The sequence below is a fragment of the Crocuta crocuta genome, unplaced genomic scaffold (assembly GCF_008692635.1).
Source record: "Crocuta crocuta isolate KB4526 unplaced genomic scaffold, BGI_CrCroc_1.0 scaffold61, whole genome shotgun sequence".
NCBI lineage: Eukaryota > Metazoa > Chordata > Mammalia > Carnivora > Hyaenidae > Crocuta > Crocuta crocuta.
This window is the reverse complement of record NW_027528369.1, coordinates 8,640,792-8,659,510: the sequence shown is the minus strand read 5'-3', so window position 1 is coordinate 8,659,510 and position 18,719 is coordinate 8,640,792. Positions and strand designations below refer to the sequence as shown.

Below are 18,719 nucleotides of genomic sequence, written 5' to 3'. Positions count from 1 at the left end.
CCCGTCTCCATCATCCCTGAGGAGCACCACTGAGCCCTCTCTTTCGGCCCATTGTTTCACTCGTCCTCGGGGTCCCTACGAGCCCTGTAAGATAGGGTCCGAGGCTCAGGTCCGCGACAGCGCACAACACGCAGAGGGCACGGCGAGGGCCAGGTAGACCTCTGGCGGAAGGACGGACGGCCGACCCCCGCACGACCCTGCCCCCTCCTGAATTTCCACTACGGTGGCAGGAAAGGGAGAAGGACACGGACAACTGGACTCCATGGTCACATTTGGAACCTGACACTGAAGTACAAGCAGAATCCTCTGAGCAAGTTCCAGACAGTAGGTTTCAACACGGAAGGGCAGGCTGAGGCCTGGTTAGCCCAGGGAAGGGGAGAAGAGTGAGGGGCCTTCGGACAGTCTCCCACACGCCCTCGAGGTCCCTCAGGCACAGCCCGCCACTTCTGGCCCCGTGTGGCGCCATCATCTAACCCGGGGTAAAGGCCCCTTCCTCTCGGGGCTCTTCCGTGGAGGAGCAGCGGCCTTGAAGTGCCTGGGCCCAGGCAGGTGCTCGACCAGTGGCCATCTAAGGGTGAGAAGAGCCGGGTGAGGGGTCAGGAGTGCCCTCGGGCCACGGCAGGTACCCCAGCCGCACGCAGGAGCCCACCCTGGGGAAGAGTGAACCGGCACTGTCTGGCAGGGGCCCGAGCTCTGTGGGTGAGGCCATCCAGAGCCCGCACTGGCCCCACACACGGGCCTCACCGCCAGATCCCCCAATCCCTGCAGATCCCAGCATCCCCTTCCCCCAGGGCGGGGAGGGCCTCCCGGGGAGGCCAGTGGGCCCTTGAGAACAAGGGGGCAAGGGCCTCCCCAAAGCATCAGGAAGACACTACCATCAGGGCTTCCCTTCACCTGCTCTGAGTTTTCAGCGGCTTAGTTCAAGCCTGCCACGCACCACAGGCCTCCATCCGGGATGGGCTCTGATGGAGCGCCAGGCCAACTCCCCCTCCTCCCCCAGTTACAGCTGCGCTTCTCAAAGGTCGCCCCCCACTGAGGCTGCAGGGAGACCCCTTTGCGCCAGCCCTCTGTGCAGCTCCTGGCATGGAACGTTCTAGGATCTGTTCCACGGCTCCATCAGGGCCTCCGGGGATCAGGGAGGGGGCGGGACGGGCAGAGCAGCTGGGCGAGCAGCAGGACAGCGGACGCGGCCCCAGGGGGCTCCCGGGCCCGGAGCTTCCTACACGACCGCTCCCACCAACACTGACCATCTCGGGGGCGAGGGCGGCCCCGGAAGGAAGAGAGCCGCGGGGCTTCTGCGGGTCCAGCTGTCTTAACGGGATTTTACTCTCGGCAGTCTCTAATCAAAAGCCAAAACACCCCACGCCACAGAGAACCTACGTTTCTAACTTTCATGTGATGTCTCCCTAAACAGCTTCCACCACTTCATTCATACCCGAGATCTATTCACAGCAGACCCTTGGGAGAAACTTCCGAACCACAGGCACCTTGGCTGATTATTAGTTATCAAAGAAGCAACCACAGCGGAGCTCACGTAAACTGCTCGTTTATTAGCATGGGCACCGCGAGACCACAGGTTCCGGGAGGCGCGGAGCTGCGTGGAGGCGGCGGCACGAGGCGAGGCTCAGGTGGGGGGGGTGGCGCGCTCCTATTTCTTCCACTCGTTCTTGTCGTAGTCCCACTTGGCCGAGAAGCCCTGGATCGGGCCGACCTTCATGTCCAGCATCCTCTTGGTCTGCTTGGCCACCCACTCCTCCTCGAAGGTGTGCGGGATGGGGCCGTACACTGCAGCCCAAAACAACGTCATGAGACACCGTCCCGACTACACGCGTCACGTCTTCCCCACCACGCTGGCCAAGTCATCTGCCACTCGGCGCGCACACGCGCGCACACACACACACACACACACACACACACACACACACACACACGGGCTTTGAATTCCAGGCATTGACAACTCTTGATGTTTCCAAAGTATCCTCTGCTGACAAAGGGTTACCCATCAGCGACAAGCCAGGAGCAGAACGTCCAGCCCGTGAGACGCAGACAAGGGGTCTACAGACCAGCACTGAGCACAAAAGCCAAAGTGACCTGTGAGGTCAAATACATGCGCACAAGTAACACGTCCGCAGTCAGACCAAAGGTACAGGGTCACAGCCGTTGGGAACAGAAAACCCCGTCCTGCCGGGAGAGACAGCGCGGGAAGGATGGGCAGCCCCTCCGTCTCAGCAGACGCCCTGCGGTCCGCCTCTGGAGACGAAGTCTCGACTCAGTGGAAACAGCCCTCCACTAAGAAACTGCGCCCTCTTCCTTGACGGACCCTCACCGCACCGGCCAGGTAACCGGGGGGGGGGGGGGGGCCCCCCCCCCCCCCCCCTCGGGCGGGGGGGGGGGGGGGGCCCCCCCCCCCCCCCCCTCGGGCGGGGGGGGGGGGGGGGCCCCCCCCCCCCCCCCCTCGGGCGGGGGGGGGGGGGGGGCCCCCCCCCCCCCCCCCTCGGGCGGGGGGGGGGGGGGGGCCCCCCCCCCCCCCCCCTCGGGCGGGGGGGGGGGGGGGGCCCCCCCCCCCCCCCCCTCGGGCGGGGGGGGGGGGGGGGCCCCCCCCCCCCCCCCCTCGGGCGGGGGGGGGGGGGGGGCCCCCCCCCCCCCCCCCTCGGGCGGGGGGGGGGGGGGGGCCCCCCCCCCCCCCCCCTCGGGCGGGGGGGGGGGGGGGGCCCCCCCCCCCCCCCCCTCGGGCGGGGGGGGGGGGGGGGCCCCCCCCCCCCCCCCCTCGGGCGGGGGGGGGGGGGGGGCCCCCCCCCCCCCCCCCTCGGGCGGGGGGGGGGGGGGGGCCCCCCCCCCCCCCCCCTCGGGCGGGGGGGGGGGGGGGGCCCCCCCCCCCCCCCCCTCGGGCGGGGGGGGGGGGGGGGCCCCCCCCCCCCCCCCCTCGGGCGGGGGGGGGGGGGGGGCCCCCCCCCCCCCCCCCTCGGGCGGGGGGGGGGGGGGGGCCCCCCCCCCCCCCCCCTCGGGCGGGGGGGGGGGGGGGGCCCCCCCCCCCCCCCCCTCGGGCGGGGGGGGGGGGGGGGCCCCCCCCCCCCCCCCCTCGGGCGGGGGGGGGGGGGGGGCCCCCCCCCCCCCCCCCTCGGGCGGGGGGGGGGGGGGGGCCCCCCCCCCCCCCCCCTCGGGCGGGGGGGGGGGGGGGGCCCCCCCCCCCCCCCCCTCGGGCGGGGGGGGGGGGGGGGCCCCCCCCCCCCCCCCCTCGGGCGGGGGGGGGGGGGGGGCCCCCCCCCCCCCCCCCTCGGGCGGGGGGGGGGGGGGGGCCCCCCCCCCCCCCCCCTCGGGCGGGGGGGGGGGGGGGGCCCCCCCCCCCCCCCCCTCGGGCGGGGGGGGGGGGGGGGCCCCCCCCCCCCCCCCCTCGGGCGGGGGGGGGGGGGGGGCCCCCCCCCCCCCCCCCTCGGGCGGGGGGGGGGGGGGGGCCCCCCCCCCCCCCCCCTCGGGCGGGGGGGGGGGGGGGGCCCCCCCCCCCCCCCCCTCGGGCGGGGGGGGGGGGGGGGCCCCCCCCCCCCCCCCCTCGGGCGGGGGGGGGGGGGGGGCCCCCCCCCCCCCCCCCTCGGGCGGGGGGGGGGGGGGGGCCCCCCCCCCCCCCCCCTCGGGCGGGGGGGGGGGGGGGGCCCCCCCCCCCCCCCCCTCGGGCGGGGGGGGGGGGGGGGCCCCCCCCCCCCCCCCCTCGGGCGGGGGGGGGGGGGGGGCCCCCCCCCCCCCCCCCTCGGGCGGGGGGGGGGGGGGGGCCCCCCCCCCCCCCCCCTCGGGCGGGGGGGGGGGGGGGGCCCCCCCCCCCCCCCCCTCGGGCGGGGGGGGGGGGGGGGCCCCCCCCCCCCCCCCCTCGGGCGGGGGGGGGGGGGGGGGGCGCTCCCGCGCTACGGAAATGCAGTGTGTCCCCCAGAACAGGCGGCCGCTCCCTACCCGGCACGGCCCGCCGTCGGAACACCAGACTGTGGATCACGCCGCGTCGCTGACCCGACCCGGTGTCGTGTGGCTGTGACCCAAGCCCCCAGCGCCCGCCCCACTCACCGTAGTGCTTCTCCCAGATGAGGATGAGAGCGGTGAAGCCGATGAAGAACAGGGCGGTGCCCACAACCGTCTTCCACTCGTTCGTGCTCCGGTTCATCTCAGCAAAGCTCTCATTGAACTTGATGCGGTAAACTGGGGAGAGAACACGGCCATTGGCACGAGCGTCCCCGGCGGGCCCGCTGCACCTCCCGCACGCGCAGCCCGGGGCAGAGCGCGCGCTCAGGCTCCCCACGCGGTATGCGGGGCGGCAGAGGGGACACACACACTGAGTCTGCTTTGAGCAAAAAACCCCACCAAACCGGCTCACGGTGCGGGATCTGCTGACCCCCCACAGCCTCAGCCCCTCCGCCCCGACGGCCACGTACCGTGCTGGCCCTCTGTCAGTAAGTCACAGCGGACACGGCCCGCCCGGCACAGCCGCCACGCTGCGTCCACACGCCCCACACCCGGCCGCCCCGCATCCACGTTGCTCCCAGGACACAAAGCCCCGGGCAGGGGGGCGGCCAGTCCGCAGAGCCAGGGCCCCGGAACCAGCCCACAAGGCATGACCCCCGCCAGCCTCCGGGCAGCACCCCACACTCCCGGCCCAGAACCCGCTAAGAATCCTCTCTCCCACGTCTGCCACTAGTCCTGCTTCAATACCCACGTTCGACTTTCTCATCGATGGACAGGCTGCTCCAGGGGGCCTTCTCCTTCTCCTTCAAGGCCTTCTGGCTGGCAGACAGGTTCTTGACGTGCAGCACGTCGGGCAGGGGGTAGTCGCGCCTGTCCACGTAGCTCGGGAGAGCAAAGTCATCGCTCTTCACGACGCTTCCTATACGACACAGGGCCAAGTGTTTGAAAATTCACGGGTTCTGAGTGATCAAAATGAGGACAGGTGCAGGCCCCTGACGACCTCGCTCGTCCCGGAGAGCTGAGGCCACGGCACCACACAGCCGACGCGCTGTTGTGGAAGCGGGGAGAGGCCTGTCCTGCGTGGCCCAGACGGCAGAACCGCGGTGCCGGGCAGCCGGGTAACCGCGGCTCTTCCCTGCAGCCAGCACGCTCCTGCCAGGGCGACTGCCGCCGGAGGCCGTGGGCCAGCCAGTACCAGCACCACCCAGTACCAGGCCACTCAGAGGGCACGCAGGCCCTTCTGCAGGAAACTCAAACTAAGGAGGAAGAGCAAAAACAACAGAAAACCCGTAAAAGAAACAAGCGTCCAAAGGTCAGAAACTGAGACACAGGGCTCCGTTTATTGTAACAAACCAAACAAGCCGTGCCCATGAAGGAAGGGGCACGACTCCCCCACGGGGGCAGCACATATCGTCCGTCCACGGGTCAGCACTGCTTCCCGAGCCCCTGCTCCGCGCCCCCGTGGCTCTAGGGCGGCTGAGGGCAGCGAAGACAGCACCCGCGGCGCTCGCCGGCCAGAAGCGGACAGGCCTGTGCACCCGGGCTTACGGCGCAAGGGTCAGGAACAGAAAAGGCGGCGCAGAGGAAAGAAATGGGGGCGCACGCGCAGCAGGAAGCAAGGTACGACGGCCAGGACAGTGAGGGAATCGCCGTGTCCTCGGCAAGTCACAGGACAATCCTGAGACTTTTTTTTTTTTTTTTACATAAACCATATGTGGACCTTCACATACGTACAACTGAACACACAAAACTCCCGGCAGCGCAAACCCGTTGTCATCAGCGGAGAAAGAAAACAAAATGGGGATTTCTGCTCCAAGAGAGAGGAATCTTCGCGCCTTAAAAGCAGCACACGTCTGTGTTACTTAAGGACAGAGAAAAATAGTTCAGAAACCAGGAAAGAAAAGAATATCTTAATTTATATTTAGGACTTTGCCGCTGCTGAAAGCAGTTTCTTCAACTCCATGCTGTGTCCACGGGAAAGGGCTGTGACCCACACTGGTCTGGAGGAGTGAGCTGAGCGCCTGGAAGAACACCCCACGCCCATCAGCAGGTCCCCGTGATCACAGCCCCTCTAAGGCAGGTTAGTGGTGAGACCCGCCGCTGCCCCTCAAGCAGAGTACAACTTGGCAGGTGCTAATCTGTGCCATGCAGAGCGGCAGCTGGCGTACACCTGGCCTGATCCCGAAACCTTTAAGGGGGACAGGACTGGAATTACTTTCCGTTTTTTAAAAGTCTAAGGTTCTATAAGAACGAGTGGACTAACAGGAACATATACAGCACTCAGCTCACAATGATCAGTAAAAACAGACGTAAGTTGGGGTAACGAGAACATTCTAAAACTGACCGGTGATTACCACACAGCTCGGGGACTAAACTCAAAACCACTGAAGGGCACTCTCACCAGGTCAACATCCTTCGTGTCAATTACGTCTCCGTAGATTATACAAATGTGAATGCTCACCACCTTGGAGCACTCTCGGCATAAGACTGCACTTTCTAGAACAAGAAGGGCCTCAGAGCAGCAGGGCTCCACGGCACTTGGGGCCTGGCCCCCCACACCCCACAAAGATTAGCACAGCAAGGATTCCTTTAAGAGAGAGACGAAAAATGGAAGAGACTTGTCAGTGCTGTCCTCAGCGGGTGGGTTCCTGAGCCTCCGCTGGGGAATCTGGGGACTCGGGAGCGGCCCCCGCGGTCACGTGTCACAGCACAAGCACTCAGACAGCAGCAGCTGCCAGGGGTGCTCCGCGTGTGGAAAACCAGTCCGTGTATTCAGGTACCTCGCGTGAAAGCTAAAAACAAAAGAACAGGGGTGCCCGGGGGCCTCAGTCAGTTAAGCACGCGACTCCTGATTTCGGCTCAGGGCACGATCTCACGGTTCGTGAGTTCAAGCCCCAAATCCGGCTCTGCGCTAACAGGGCCAAGCCTGCTTGGACCCTCTGTCTCCCTCCCTCTCTCTCTCTCTCTGCCCCACCCCTGCTCATGGACGCACGTGTTCTCTCTCCCCACAGATAAATATTGTAAAAAGAAAAAAAAAAAGAAAGGAAAAAGGAAAGGACAAGCCTCAGTGGACTGCAGTTTTCTCCACTGGCGTCCTGTGCACAGAAGACAGAGTAACGAACAAAGGCAGGTTCTCGGCCTCAAGAAAGCCTACATTCTGGAAGCAGAGACGGACGATACACAGAAACCCCAGTGTCAGCCCTCCAAGCAGACAAAGCAGGGTGACGTCAGGCGGGCAGCACCTTTACAATGGGCGGTGAGGAAAGGCCTGGCGCTGAGGCTGCTGATTAGAAAGAAGCCCCACCCACAAGCGTGGAGCTGAGGCAGAAGCAGGGGTGCCACAGGCCGGAACCACCCCACCGGGGGTGACGGGGGCCCTGAGCAACCCGGGAGAGTGGGTTTGCACCCATCACTTCCTCCTGTGAGGACGCTGTGACAACATCAGAGAGGCGAGTCCCAGGTCTTACCCTGGACAAGAGAAGCCGCTGGAGGATTTCAAAAAGGACCTAACTGAACTTCCAGCCAAAACAACACCTGGGCTAAGTGAGGGCCAACATCGCTGTAAAGAGAAAGGTGCTTCTTACGAAAGGTCAGAATGACCGAGGGGACAGGGAGGGACTTTTAGGGCGATGGAAAGGCTGTCATGCTGTGGCTGTGACACCGCTGTTACACACCTGTGGGCGCTTATCAAAACCCACAGGACGTTACACTCGGAACAGATAAAGCTCACTTTCTGCACCTCAAACAAACTAAACAAACTACACAAAGCTAAGAACATACATAAGCAAAGCCAAAATAGAAACAAAATATAATCTATCATAAATAACTTCCTAGATTTAAAAAATTTTTATTTTATTTATGGGGGCGCGAGGGGGAGTCCCAAGCAGACTCCTCGCTGTCAGCATACAGCCCAACGCAGGAATCAAGTCGGACACCTAACTGACTGAGCTCCCCGACCCCGGCTTCCTATAATGAGGAGTGTCTCCTTCCATGTGTACGAATGAAACAACGAACTTGCCTTTATTACATAACAAACACTTCAACGATCCTCTCACTCTATGATCCATGTCCACAGTGTTACCCTGGGCAGCACAATAGAGGAAAATGTAAGACAACACAAAGTGGCGCCAATTCGAGGACACAATTTCAAGACAAAATTCACACGTGAAAGCAGCTGAGGCAGTAGCAGTTACTGGGTATCAAGCCCCTGGATTCATAAGCTGTGCTCTCCAAGTTCATTATCACTGCTCAAGCCTTGCTCTTGACCCCTCACTGACACCACCTGCCATGCTAATCTGCATGTTGCCCTTTTGCGGGCTTTCCCTCTGCCTACAACGCCCGCCCGCCGTCCTCCTCTGGAATGTAAGGTTGAACCTACTAATCCTTTAGCACAGAGAAGCCTCTCCTCCAGGTACCGGCCCTGAGCCCCAGGCCAGGCTAAATGTTTCTCCCCAGGGTGCCTCACTTCCTCAACCACTGTCCCTCTCCGGATTGCAAACGTCCTGTGGAAAGATTCCACCTTGTATTCTTTTTACTCTCAAACCCTACCAGCGTCTGGTGCAAAGGTGCTTGATAAATACAAAACTAAACCTGCTATGTGCTAGGCACTGAACTAAGCTCTTTATGTAGATCTCAGGTGACTAAAGAGATTCCTACACTTAAGCTCATCCAAGACAGAAATGAGATTAACTTCTGCTCAGGCTAGAATTCCAAACTCCTTCCCTTCCATTGCCCCTATAATGTAATCGGTATTGAAGATAAACGGTTGGGAGTTTTTGGGGGATGAGAGAGGAGATCATTAAAGCCGCCTATGGTGGAAATCTCTTGGAAGGAGTAGAACTTGAGCCTGAAAAAATGGGAAGGGAAGGTAGGGGGGAAAGAGCAGTGCAAACAGAGATCCAGACTCGTATTCAACATGACTCACAACGCCTTGTAATCTAGAAGCATGCCCTGTTAAAATATTCACACCTCTCCTGAAGCCCCAGGACAGCAGAATCAGGATCTTAGCCACCTTAGACCATCTGCGTTTGAAACCCCAGCATAGGAGCTCACACCCAGTGGGAGCAAAATGAAATGAGCTCAGCCCATAAAAGAAGTTGCACTTACCATGGGCTCGAACACACACGGAGGTGGAGATCGCCCGCTTGCCAATCAGGCTGAACACTCTGGTAGCCAACATTCTGAAAGAGAAAAATATACAGCTCCTCAATGAATGAGGGCAAACACCTATTGGGAATTCCCATGCATTTGGGAACGCCATGCGACTGTTTTGATGTCTTCTCCCCAACATATGGGATCCCGTTTCTTCATTACTGACTCTAAATTCGCGAAATACCCCAGGATAAGAGTTTTCCCAGCAATCAACACGTTTTTATTAGTTTAGTTATAAACCAAATGCCATAACATATACCTAAGACAAGAAATTAGCAGAAAACTGGCTTTGTTATAAAACAAGGAGAAGAGATTTTATCGAGGAGACTGAAGGAACTAAAGCCTAAAGCGCTGAGCTGCCAAGATGGGCTCCAGTTTGGAGGAAAAGGGTAAACAGCTCAAAGGTACCGGCATGCATTGCATGCAAATGAGCATTTGGTGAGAACCCTAGCATGCGCCTAGAATAGGAAAAAGACATCAGGCGGGGAGGCTGCAGAGACGTCCTGGCCCACTGTCAGCGTCTGCGGACCACGGATGACCTGGACGGCCCACCTCTCACCGCGGACCTTGCAGTTTTGGGCCCGTCTCCCCTATCTCCCCCTCCTTCAAAAGGGGACCTTTCAGGGGACTGCTGACGACGAAAGGGACGCCGAACGCATTCGGAAAATACAGAATAAACAGAAGCATGATGTCAGGGCTGAACTGGCTTGCACCCCGCGTCTTTTCTCCCCAGGCCCGGCCCGCACGTGAGCGGACGCGGGACGACCCTCCCCGAGCCCCGTTAAACCGGGCCGGTCGCGCATCCGTAGCCGGAGGGCTGCGGGCCGTGGCTGCAGCGCCGACCCCCGGCCCTGTCCTCGGCCAGCGGGCGCTCCAAGGTCNCGCCGGGCGGCCGGGCAGGGAGCCCAGGCCTGAGCCGGCGCCGGGGCCTCCGGGGCCCTGCCGGGCTCAGCATGCCCGGGGTGAAGCTGACCACCCAGGCGTACTGCAAGATGGTGCTGCACGGCGCCAAGTACCCGCACTGCGCCGTCAATGGGCTGCTGGTGGCCGAGAAGCAGAAGCCCCGCAAGGAGCACCTGCCCCTGGGCGGCCCCGGCGGCCCCCACACCCTCTTCGTGGACTGCATCCCCCTCTTCCACGGCACCCTGGCCCTCGCCCCCATGCTGGAGGTGGCCCTCACCCTGGTAAGCGCCGGAGGGGCGGCCTCCCCTCGGGNGGGGGCCACCCCGGAGGAGGCGGCGCAGAGCGGGGCGGCCCCGCGGCCTCCGCCCGGGGAGCGGGCAGCGGCCGCCTTTGCCGTCGGAGGCGCTTTGGGTCCGTTCCTGACCCCGGGGCGACCTTTGCGGGGCCGGGCTGTAGCTGAGTGGGGCGTGACTCGACCGCGCCCCTGCCCGGGGACGGGGAGGCCGGGGTAGGGGTGGGGAGCTGGGGTTAGATGTCGCGGGGGGCTCCCCGCGCCCCTTCCCAGATCCCGCTCCGTATGAGACGCGGGTGTAGACGCCCCGGCCCGTTGGCGGGGAGCGGGCCCTCCTCCNCGTCGTTGCCGGGGCCCAAGTCGTCCCTACCCGCCGCGCGGGGCTCGAACTCACGGCCCCGACGTCAGGAGCCGCGCGCGCGCCGCCTGTTTCCGGAGCTGAAGACTGTGTGGGCCTGAGAAGCGGTANGGGCGGCGGGACGCACCGCTGCAGGGGCCGCCGGCCGCCGCGGCCTCCGAGCCGAGACACTGTGCACTTTTCACTAAGTGTAAACTGACCCTTGACGTCAGTTCGCGCAGAACGTTGGGTTGGAGAAGGTTTAGGTAGAACTCCTTTCTCTGTGCTTCAGGCCAAGTAAAGTGAGCCCGTGTCACAGGTTCCTAATTCTGGCACCGAGGGCGTTCCTGGTAAGCAGGAAGGACCCTGGGCGGAGGGCCCGCCCCAGGCTTGGGGGCCCAGCCTGTGAAACTGGACGAGGTTCTTCCCGGCAGGAGATAAATAAGACGGAGATACTTAGAAATCAGTCTGTCTTAGCTACTCCTGAAGAAATGTGCTGTCCCGGGGGGTGGGGGGTGTTAATGCAGGTTTTCTTCATCTACCTGCCTTAATTGCTCTGCTATCAAGGGAACCGCAGGCTGATTGGGTGTGAAACGCTGTCACCTGCAGGGAACTAGGTTTACCAGGCGCATTAAGGCAGGACTCTTCAGTGTCCCACTCGGGTGCCAGGCCTGGGCTGGGGGTCACCGCACCTGCTTAGCAGTTGAACTTGCTCCGGGCAGAAAGTAGTGTCTAAGAGCAAGTGCCCCCGGGTGGGGGTGAAGCAGAACGCAGTGAGGGGACGGGAGCTAGCGGGAGCCCTGCAGAGGCTGAGGGGGCGCAANGCTAGAGTGTAGAGCGTTAAGGGCTCCAGGGTGGAGAGAGGTGAGCGCGGACAGAGCTCAGAGCACCATGCCGATCCCACGGGAGTGCGGGCACCGCCGTGAGGACAGAGGGCAGCCCCCGGAGGAGGGTCGCACGGGCAGGTCTGTGTGCCCGAGGAAGGGCTCCGGCCCGCAGCAAGGGGCGTGTCAGGGGCAGAGGCAGAGGGGTGGCCTCGACCGAGTGCAGCCCGGATGCAGAGGGGACAGATGGGGCACCCAGGCCGAAGAGGCCGCAGGACCCTGTGACGGGGACTGGACACAGGGAGAAGGCAGCAACGGTGACACCTGGTGACAGCCTGGTTTCCGACCTGCACTGGACACCGGCGGAGCCCTTCCTTGAGGGGGAAGGAAGACCTAGCGCTGAACGTTGAAAAACGGGCCTGGAGCTTACAAGCGGGATGGGCTGGAGACGACGGGGAACCGGGAGCTCTGCCGTGTTGGCAGGGGCGGCGTGTGGAAGGAGAGCGGGCAGAGGAGCGGCCTGAGGGGTCGCAGGGAAACGTGTGTTCCTTTAAATCCGTTTGAAATCCTATCAGACGCCTCAGTCAGTTAGGCATCCAACTGCGCTCGGGTCATGATCTCACGGTTCGTGGGTTCGAGCCCCGCGTGGGGCTCTGTGCTGACAGCTCAGAGCCTGGAGCTGCTTCAGATTCTGTGTCTCCCTCTCTCTGCCCCTCCCCTGCTCGCACTCTGTCTCTCAGTCTCAAAAAAAAAAAAAAAAACCTATAAAATATGTAACCATCTTAAAGACAAACTTGAACCTCACTTGGAATTGTCAAAGAGTTCATTCTTCTCACTCTTCGTTAAGCTTTATAGAGTGAAAGGGTTATGGTACTGTCATAAGATATAAATGCAGTACCTGAGAGAATGAAATATACTAACTATAAACAACTGCGTTAGAGTCACCTTTACGCGGATTTTCCCCGAGGACCAGAGCTGCCTCCCAAACCACTTACCTGGGGAGGGAAGACACCCAGAGGTAGACCTTGACTCTCATAAGGGCCCAGTGCCACCAGCTTGTTAAGAGGAAAAGGGGCACCCTGTCCCTCTCCCTCTGCCCCTCCTCCACTTATGCTGTCTAAAAAGAGAGAGGGACACCGCATGGGGCCCCGGTTGATCTTGCCTCCCCTCCCCCATGTCATTACCATCTGCTTTCAGTCTCTACTTAGAGCACTTCCCCCAGATGTGCCCTTCCGTGATTGAGTCTCCCATCCTGCAGAGTTAAGTCTGAACTAGATTCTCTGCAACAGCTTCTAGAAAGAGCAAGAACAAGCCCGCTGGGGCTCCATCCTTGCCAGGAGGCTGTGGGTTACACTGGCCCCTCTGACACTGACCTGCACTGAATCACAGCCCCAGCTTTAGACCCGTGTGAAAAAGATGCCAATTGAGTACAAATTAAATATAATTTTCAGAGTAAAGTGACAAGGGAAAATTTCCCATTTGAGTCCAAAAAAAATTTTTTTTATCACAATTAAGGAATTTAAGTTTATGCCATTTATTTAGCTCTTGACTTAGCAACTTTATAACCTGAAGAAATGAAAAATCTCAGCATATGGAGCCACAGTTTATCAGGCCATCAGCTATGGAAGATGAGGTTTTAATAAAGCTTCTAAATCCATGAAACCATATAAACGAGGCCTCGTCCTCATGGCTTTTTCTCTATTCAGGGAGTTTCATATTGTAATTATTTTTGGTAAGTGGGAAAGGCTGACTTGATAAGCAGTCCATCAAAGGGCAACATCAGATTCCTTTGAAAAGCTTTTCATTATAATTTTCCATTTTAAACAAAATCCTTGCATTTCTGGGTGCTTTTCATTTTTTTTTTTTAAAGCACTTATGTCTGTTATTTATCCTTATAACCCTTTGACGTCGGTAGTGACGGAATTACTTCTAAGAGCAAAAACCCATAAAACGTTAGCGGGAAAATTAGCACAGACCTGCTGCTTCTCTAATCCCTTTTCGGCCTTTTCCCCTCAGTCACTTGGTTTCCCGGTTCTGTGGAGCAATTTGTGATTACCTTCTGCTGACGTGACTTTCTCAGTTGCCAGTTGGTCTATAACCACCTTGATTTCTGTCCAGAATTCTTTCTGCTGCCTCCACGTGTGCATTCTCTGTGCTCCTTTGCGGGGGCAGCTGTCCCCTGGCTCCTTCCTAAGCCCCTGTGGATTCTGCCCCCCCCCCCCACCTCCTCGTTACGTCCAGAACATTCACGGCTAGCCTGGGAGAGGGTTGGCCCAGGCCCTCTTTTCAGTTCTTCCCCCCGGATCTCACCCTCTGCCCGTCCCACGTGCCTCCGGAGCTCCTCTTTCGTGGCTCCGGCTGCTTTCCGTCCCCTGAGGACTCGGCGCCCGACCTGAGAGGGAGCTTTTGTTCTCGTGCGTCTAGCCCTCCCCTTAGGCTCCCAAGACCCGCCTAGACACCCTCGGCTTGTAAGTGGCATGTGTGGGAGTGATGCCCTCCCCAGGGTGGCTCTCACCCTGCCTTCCCACCTTTATGGCGCTGGCACGGTCGCGCGAGGTAGGTAAGAGTGCCGGGAAGACGATGGTGTCACACACGTACATTAGCAAGTTCGCAGAGAGAAGCTGGTCGTTCTCGGGGCAGAGCTGAGCTGGCATGAACGAGAGGAGCCGGTGCCTCTAGTGGTTCTACATGTCCCACACGGAACAGGCCAGAAGGGCGCGGGACGGAGGGCATGGCGGGCTTCTGCCACCGTACAAGTGCCCCCCCTTGGCCTCTGAACGGTAAACATACAGGAGTGAGTGCAGAATCCAGGCCGTGTGCGGAGTCAGCTGTCCTGAGCTGTGGTCTTCGTGTGAACTGTTCCCAGGCCGCGTGGCGGGGGGGCAGGGACCGGGGACGCGGACTCCCAGAGACCCGGGGTCAGACGGCCAGCCCTCCGCTCCTCGGCCCTGCCCTGCCCCCGCTTGGGAGCAGGTGGCCTTGACTGGGCGAGTTGCCTCTTCAATCCCCAAGCCTTTTGGGCTTTCTGCAGGATTGTGAAGCTCCTCGAGGCCTGCCCGCCCCACCCCTGCCCGTTCACACTGCTCATCTCTGCTCACGACATCTACTGCCTTCCAGGTCCCTCTCACCTGAGGAGGTCTGGTTCCATATTTGAAACCATCAAAGAAAACTTCCACTTGTTCACCTGGGGCGCCTGGGTGGCTTGGTTGGTTAAGCGTCTGGCTCTCCTGATTTTGGCTCAGGTCATGGTCTCACAGTTCGTGAGTTCGGGCCCCATGTCAGGCTGTCAGCACAGAGTCTGCTTCTCTCTGTGCCCCTTCTCTGCTTGCGTGTACTTGCCCGCTTGCTCTCTCTGTCAAAATAACTAAACATTTAAAAAAATTTTTTTTCAATACCCGAGCTCTGCGGCTCTGGTGCCTGGTGGAGGCCCTCAGTCAGCTCTACATCCGCCCTTCTGCGTTCCCAGCTGTGTGTGTGTCTGGACCGTGTATGCAGGGTGTGTGCCCATCATGGGCATCCTTACCGTAAGCTTGGTTGTCTTTGTTTGAACCATTCAAAAGTTTCAAAGCCAAGTCAGACCTAGTTCACTTTTAGGGCAGCCTTTTCAGAGAGTTCTAGAAGCTCAAGGTCATGACGCTATCTTTTGGCTGGAATTGGTTAGGCCGTTGTGTTTGTCACAAGAATCACATTCATGTCAGGATCTTTCTGTGCTCCCTGAGCACAGATGCAAGGTGATCCCACGTGGGTGTGCTGGGGGGCATGTCCTGAACTGTGTGCCTCCAGCCCAGGAAGGGATCGAGGGGCCACACAGACTGCTCGCGGGGTAGTCAGAGCGGCAGCGGCAGCAAGTAGTGATCCTCATACTGAATGTAGCTGTGCTCAGTCAAAAATGGTTCCCTAACGTGTCCCTGCCCTAATGCTGGGAACCCACAAGTGTGTGACCTTACTTGGCAAAAGGGACTCTGCAGAGATTAAGTTAAGGGTCTTGAGGTGGGGAGGTGGAGCTGGATGATCTGAAGAGCCCAGTGCAATCACCCTGGTTCTCCCAGGAAGGAGGCGGGCGGGGCAGCGTGAGTGCGAGGAGGGGTGACAGCAGCAGAGGTCAGAGTGGTGCTGCCACCCCCTCCCCCCCCCCCGTCAGGAATGTGGGTCACCTCTAGATGCCGGGCGGGCAAGGAGCAGATTCTTAGAGCTTCCAGAAGGAATCAGCACCACTGACCCATTTTAGATTTGTCTCTAGTTCTGACTCTGGCCAGAAGGACAAGCCTCACCAGAGAGCGGGAGAGGGACCCAGGTGGGCAGCGAGCACGCGCTCCGGAGGCTGGGCTGTGAGTGGAAGCGGAAGCCGAGAAGACACGCTGAAGAGGCTAGTCCTGTGGGTTGCGTTCAGGGACTGGGTCGGATGCCAGAGTTCAGGCCAGGCCGTGTCGTTTGGTGCTGCAGAAAGTAGGTTTAGAAGAAAATGGAAGAAGTTGCTGCTGTAAGCCGCGCCTTTAAGAGGTGGTCGAAACAAAATACAAGTGGCTGTGGGGTCATTTGCAGCAAAGTTACAGGGAAAGCGCCATTATAAATATTTAGGAGACACAGCCCTCATCTTCTGAGTGGGTGACCAAAACATCTAATTGGTTCATTGAGCCTTATTTTTGACCCAATATGGTAATTTGTGAGCTCTTAGGCGGCCAGAATTATTATTCTAATCCTTGTGCGAGCAGGGAACCTTGGACTGGAACCATCTGGTAATATCTCCTTTAGTCACAAAGGACACTGCCTGAGCCCCAAACCAGAGCTGAAGGAAAAGAACAGTTCAGCTATGCTGTGTGTTTTTTTAAGGAAAGAAGAATATTTTTAACTAGTTAATTTACTATAAAAAAATGAGGATCGATGTTATTTCCTCTTCTGCAGGCTGAGAATAGAATTCACTGTAGCACGTTATTAAAATTCCATTATGGCAAAGCAGTTAGGATGACCTTTTGTTGTTGTTAATAATGGCATTAGACCCGCAGGAAGCTAAATCTGATGAGAGAAGAGCGGCACATTATAAAATGGACAAAAACTTTGAAAGTCGGCCCCCGTGCTCCCATTTAAAAGCATGCCGCAGGGAATGGAGTGCACGAGAGAGAATGTGTGTGTGCACGCGCGTGCATACACACCCCTGCCGGCATCTGCCCACACGTGGGCGTGTGCCTCTCTACCCCACATCCCAGCATAAAACCTTCTCGTGGTCTGGTGCTAAGAACACAGAAATTTAAATGTAATATAAAAAGGTTTGGTTTTAAGAAGCCAAGATTCCCGTTCTGGCTCTGCCCCTGGCTGTGCAGATTTATAGGTTTAGTTTCTTTGTGAAGGGTTGATTTCTGTGATCTGAAGCCCTGCCCAAGCCCCAGGATGCTTTATATCTTAAGAGGAAGTGGGTCGGGGAGCCTGGGTGGCTTAGTCGGTTAGCCGAACGACTTTGGCTCAGGTCATTATCTCACGGTTCATGGGTTCAAGTCCCGCGTCGGGCTCTGTGCTGACAACTAGCTCAGTGCCTGTAGCCTGCTTCGGATTCTGTGTCTCCCTCTCTCTCTGCCCCTCCCCTGCTCACACTGTCCCTCCCTCCCTCTCCCTCCCTCTCTCCCTTCCTCCCTCCCTCTCTCTCAGAAATAAATAAAACATTTAAAAAAAAAAAAGGAGGTGGGTAAAGGTGGTCCCCTCCCCCAACTCCCCGCAGCGTCGGCCCTGGGCCTGCTGGTGAGAGTGAGGCTCTCCCGTGCTCCCTGCGGCTCCCACAGGCCCTGGGTGGCACGCTGGTGTGGCCTTTGTCCCGGGAGCACCCGTTTTCTTGTGCTTTCTCCTGGGGACGAGGATTCAGGGATTATACAGTGTCTTGTCCCAGCGTGGGGTGGGAGGGGAGGGGCAAGGTGTCCTGTGTTTATTAAGAGGTGACATTTGGGGCGCCTGCATGGCTCAGTCGGTTAAGTGTCCGACTTCGGCTCAGGTCATGATCTTGCGGTCTGTGAGTTCAGACCCAGCGTGTGCTGACAGCTCGGAGCCTGGAGCCTTCTTTAGATTCTGTGTCTCCCTCTCTCTCTGCCTCTCCCCCACTCACGCTCTGTCTCTCTCTCTCAAAAAAGTAAAATAAACATTAAAAAAAAAAAAAAAAAAGGTGACGTTTAAGAGAAAATCATTCATCTTTTATTCCCTATGTTTGTCTCTTTCAGATTGATTCATGGTGCAAAGATAATAGCTATGTGATCGCCGGTTATTACCAAGCTAATGAACGAGTCAAGGATGCCAGGTACGTCCGAGCAAACCCTCTGGTCTGAGAGGATGGTCACGTGACCGTGTCTGCCGGGCCGTCTGTGGGAACAACCCCTCCTCGCCTTCCATGCTTGTTTATAGTGTTTGCGGGGGGCTGTGGTGTGATCATTCCAAACAGCAGAAACCCTAACACTTCAATTAATTTGGGATGGAGTTTTGTATAGTCTTTATCTTGCTTGGAGGGAATTCATACAGTGAAAGCGACAGCCAGGGTCCCCCGATGCTGTCCCAGCTAGGAATGGTGTGCGGCAGAGCACTGGGGAGGAACCGTGCCGTGTCTGGGGACAGAGACCACAAAACTTTTAGATTCGCTGCTCTTAGGGTGCGATGCGCGGTGAAGGTGTCGTGTTTGCAGCTTCCTCCGTGTGGCCTCTGGTTCTTGCTAGTGAGCAAAGCCAAGGACTTCGCTTCATTTCCGCATTAGTCTCCATCTCCACAGAGAAAGCAACACGCTGGGGGGCTCGTCCGAGTGAGGGTCGTTTCCGAAGGTCTGGGCAGCGTGTGAGGGAACTCACGGCGGGGCGGGGGGTGGCGGGGGCTTGGACAGAAGGTGCCACCAGCCCCGCGCTGGCGGGGCCGTGTGTGCTAAGGGGGCGGTGCAGAGGGTGTGGCAGCAGGAGCGGAGAGGAGCCGCCCGGCCGGGGTGACCGGACCAGCCCTCGGGGTGCCATGTCGTTTGAGCAGGGCTCGCGGGACTGGGCGTGTCGGGTGCCTGTGTGCAGAGCAGGAGAGGGGACAGCGTGAGGTGGGCACCGGGCGGAAGCGGCCGGAGCCTGGGGCGCACACGGAGGGAAGTGCCAGGAAGTGGTGCTGGAAAGGTCGGGCTCTGGGGCCTGTCGAACTTCACTTTGTGAGCCTGGGGGGCTGTCCTTGGAAGGAGGTTTCCTGAACCGAGCTCTGCCCTCCCACAGGCGCCCTCGCAGAAAGGCCAGGAGAGCAGGCGGGAGGAGCGGCCCCGCGTGTGGCGCAG

At 59.9% G+C, this 18,719-nt stretch overlaps 2 protein-coding genes across 3 annotated transcripts in view; one reads left to right on the top strand and one right to left on the bottom strand.

Annotated features, from left to right (window-relative positions):
- Positions 1 to 1,530: 1,530 nt before the first annotated feature.
- The window catches only part of COX4I1 (cytochrome c oxidase subunit 4I1), a 110,839-nt gene continuing 93,650 nt past the window's right edge, over positions 1,531 to 18,719 (bottom strand). For both annotated transcript variants that reach the window (XM_077754091.1, XM_077754090.1), the window contains exons 2-5: positions 9,049 to 9,125; positions 4,694 to 4,861; positions 4,048 to 4,179; positions 1,531 to 1,785 (exon numbers count right to left, since the gene is read on the bottom strand). In XM_077754091.1, coding sequence (XP_077610217.1) covers positions 1,649 to 1,785; positions 4,048 to 4,179; positions 4,694 to 4,861; positions 9,049 to 9,121 — 510 coding nt within the window. In that variant the 5' untranslated portion in view covers positions 9,122 to 9,125 and the 3' untranslated portion in view covers positions 1,531 to 1,648. The remainder of the gene's footprint in view (positions 1,786 to 4,047; positions 4,180 to 4,693; positions 4,862 to 9,048; positions 9,126 to 18,719) is intronic.
- EMC8 (ER membrane protein complex subunit 8) overlaps positions 9,982 to 18,719 on the top strand; it is a 15,766-nt gene continuing 7,028 nt past the window's right edge. The window contains exons 1-2 of the mRNA XM_077754089.1: positions 9,982 to 10,277; positions 17,650 to 17,726. Of these exons, the coding sequence (XP_077610215.1) occupies positions 10,047 to 10,277; positions 17,650 to 17,726 (308 nt within the window). The 5' untranslated portion in view covers positions 9,982 to 10,046. The remainder of the gene's footprint in view (positions 10,278 to 17,649; positions 17,727 to 18,719) is intronic.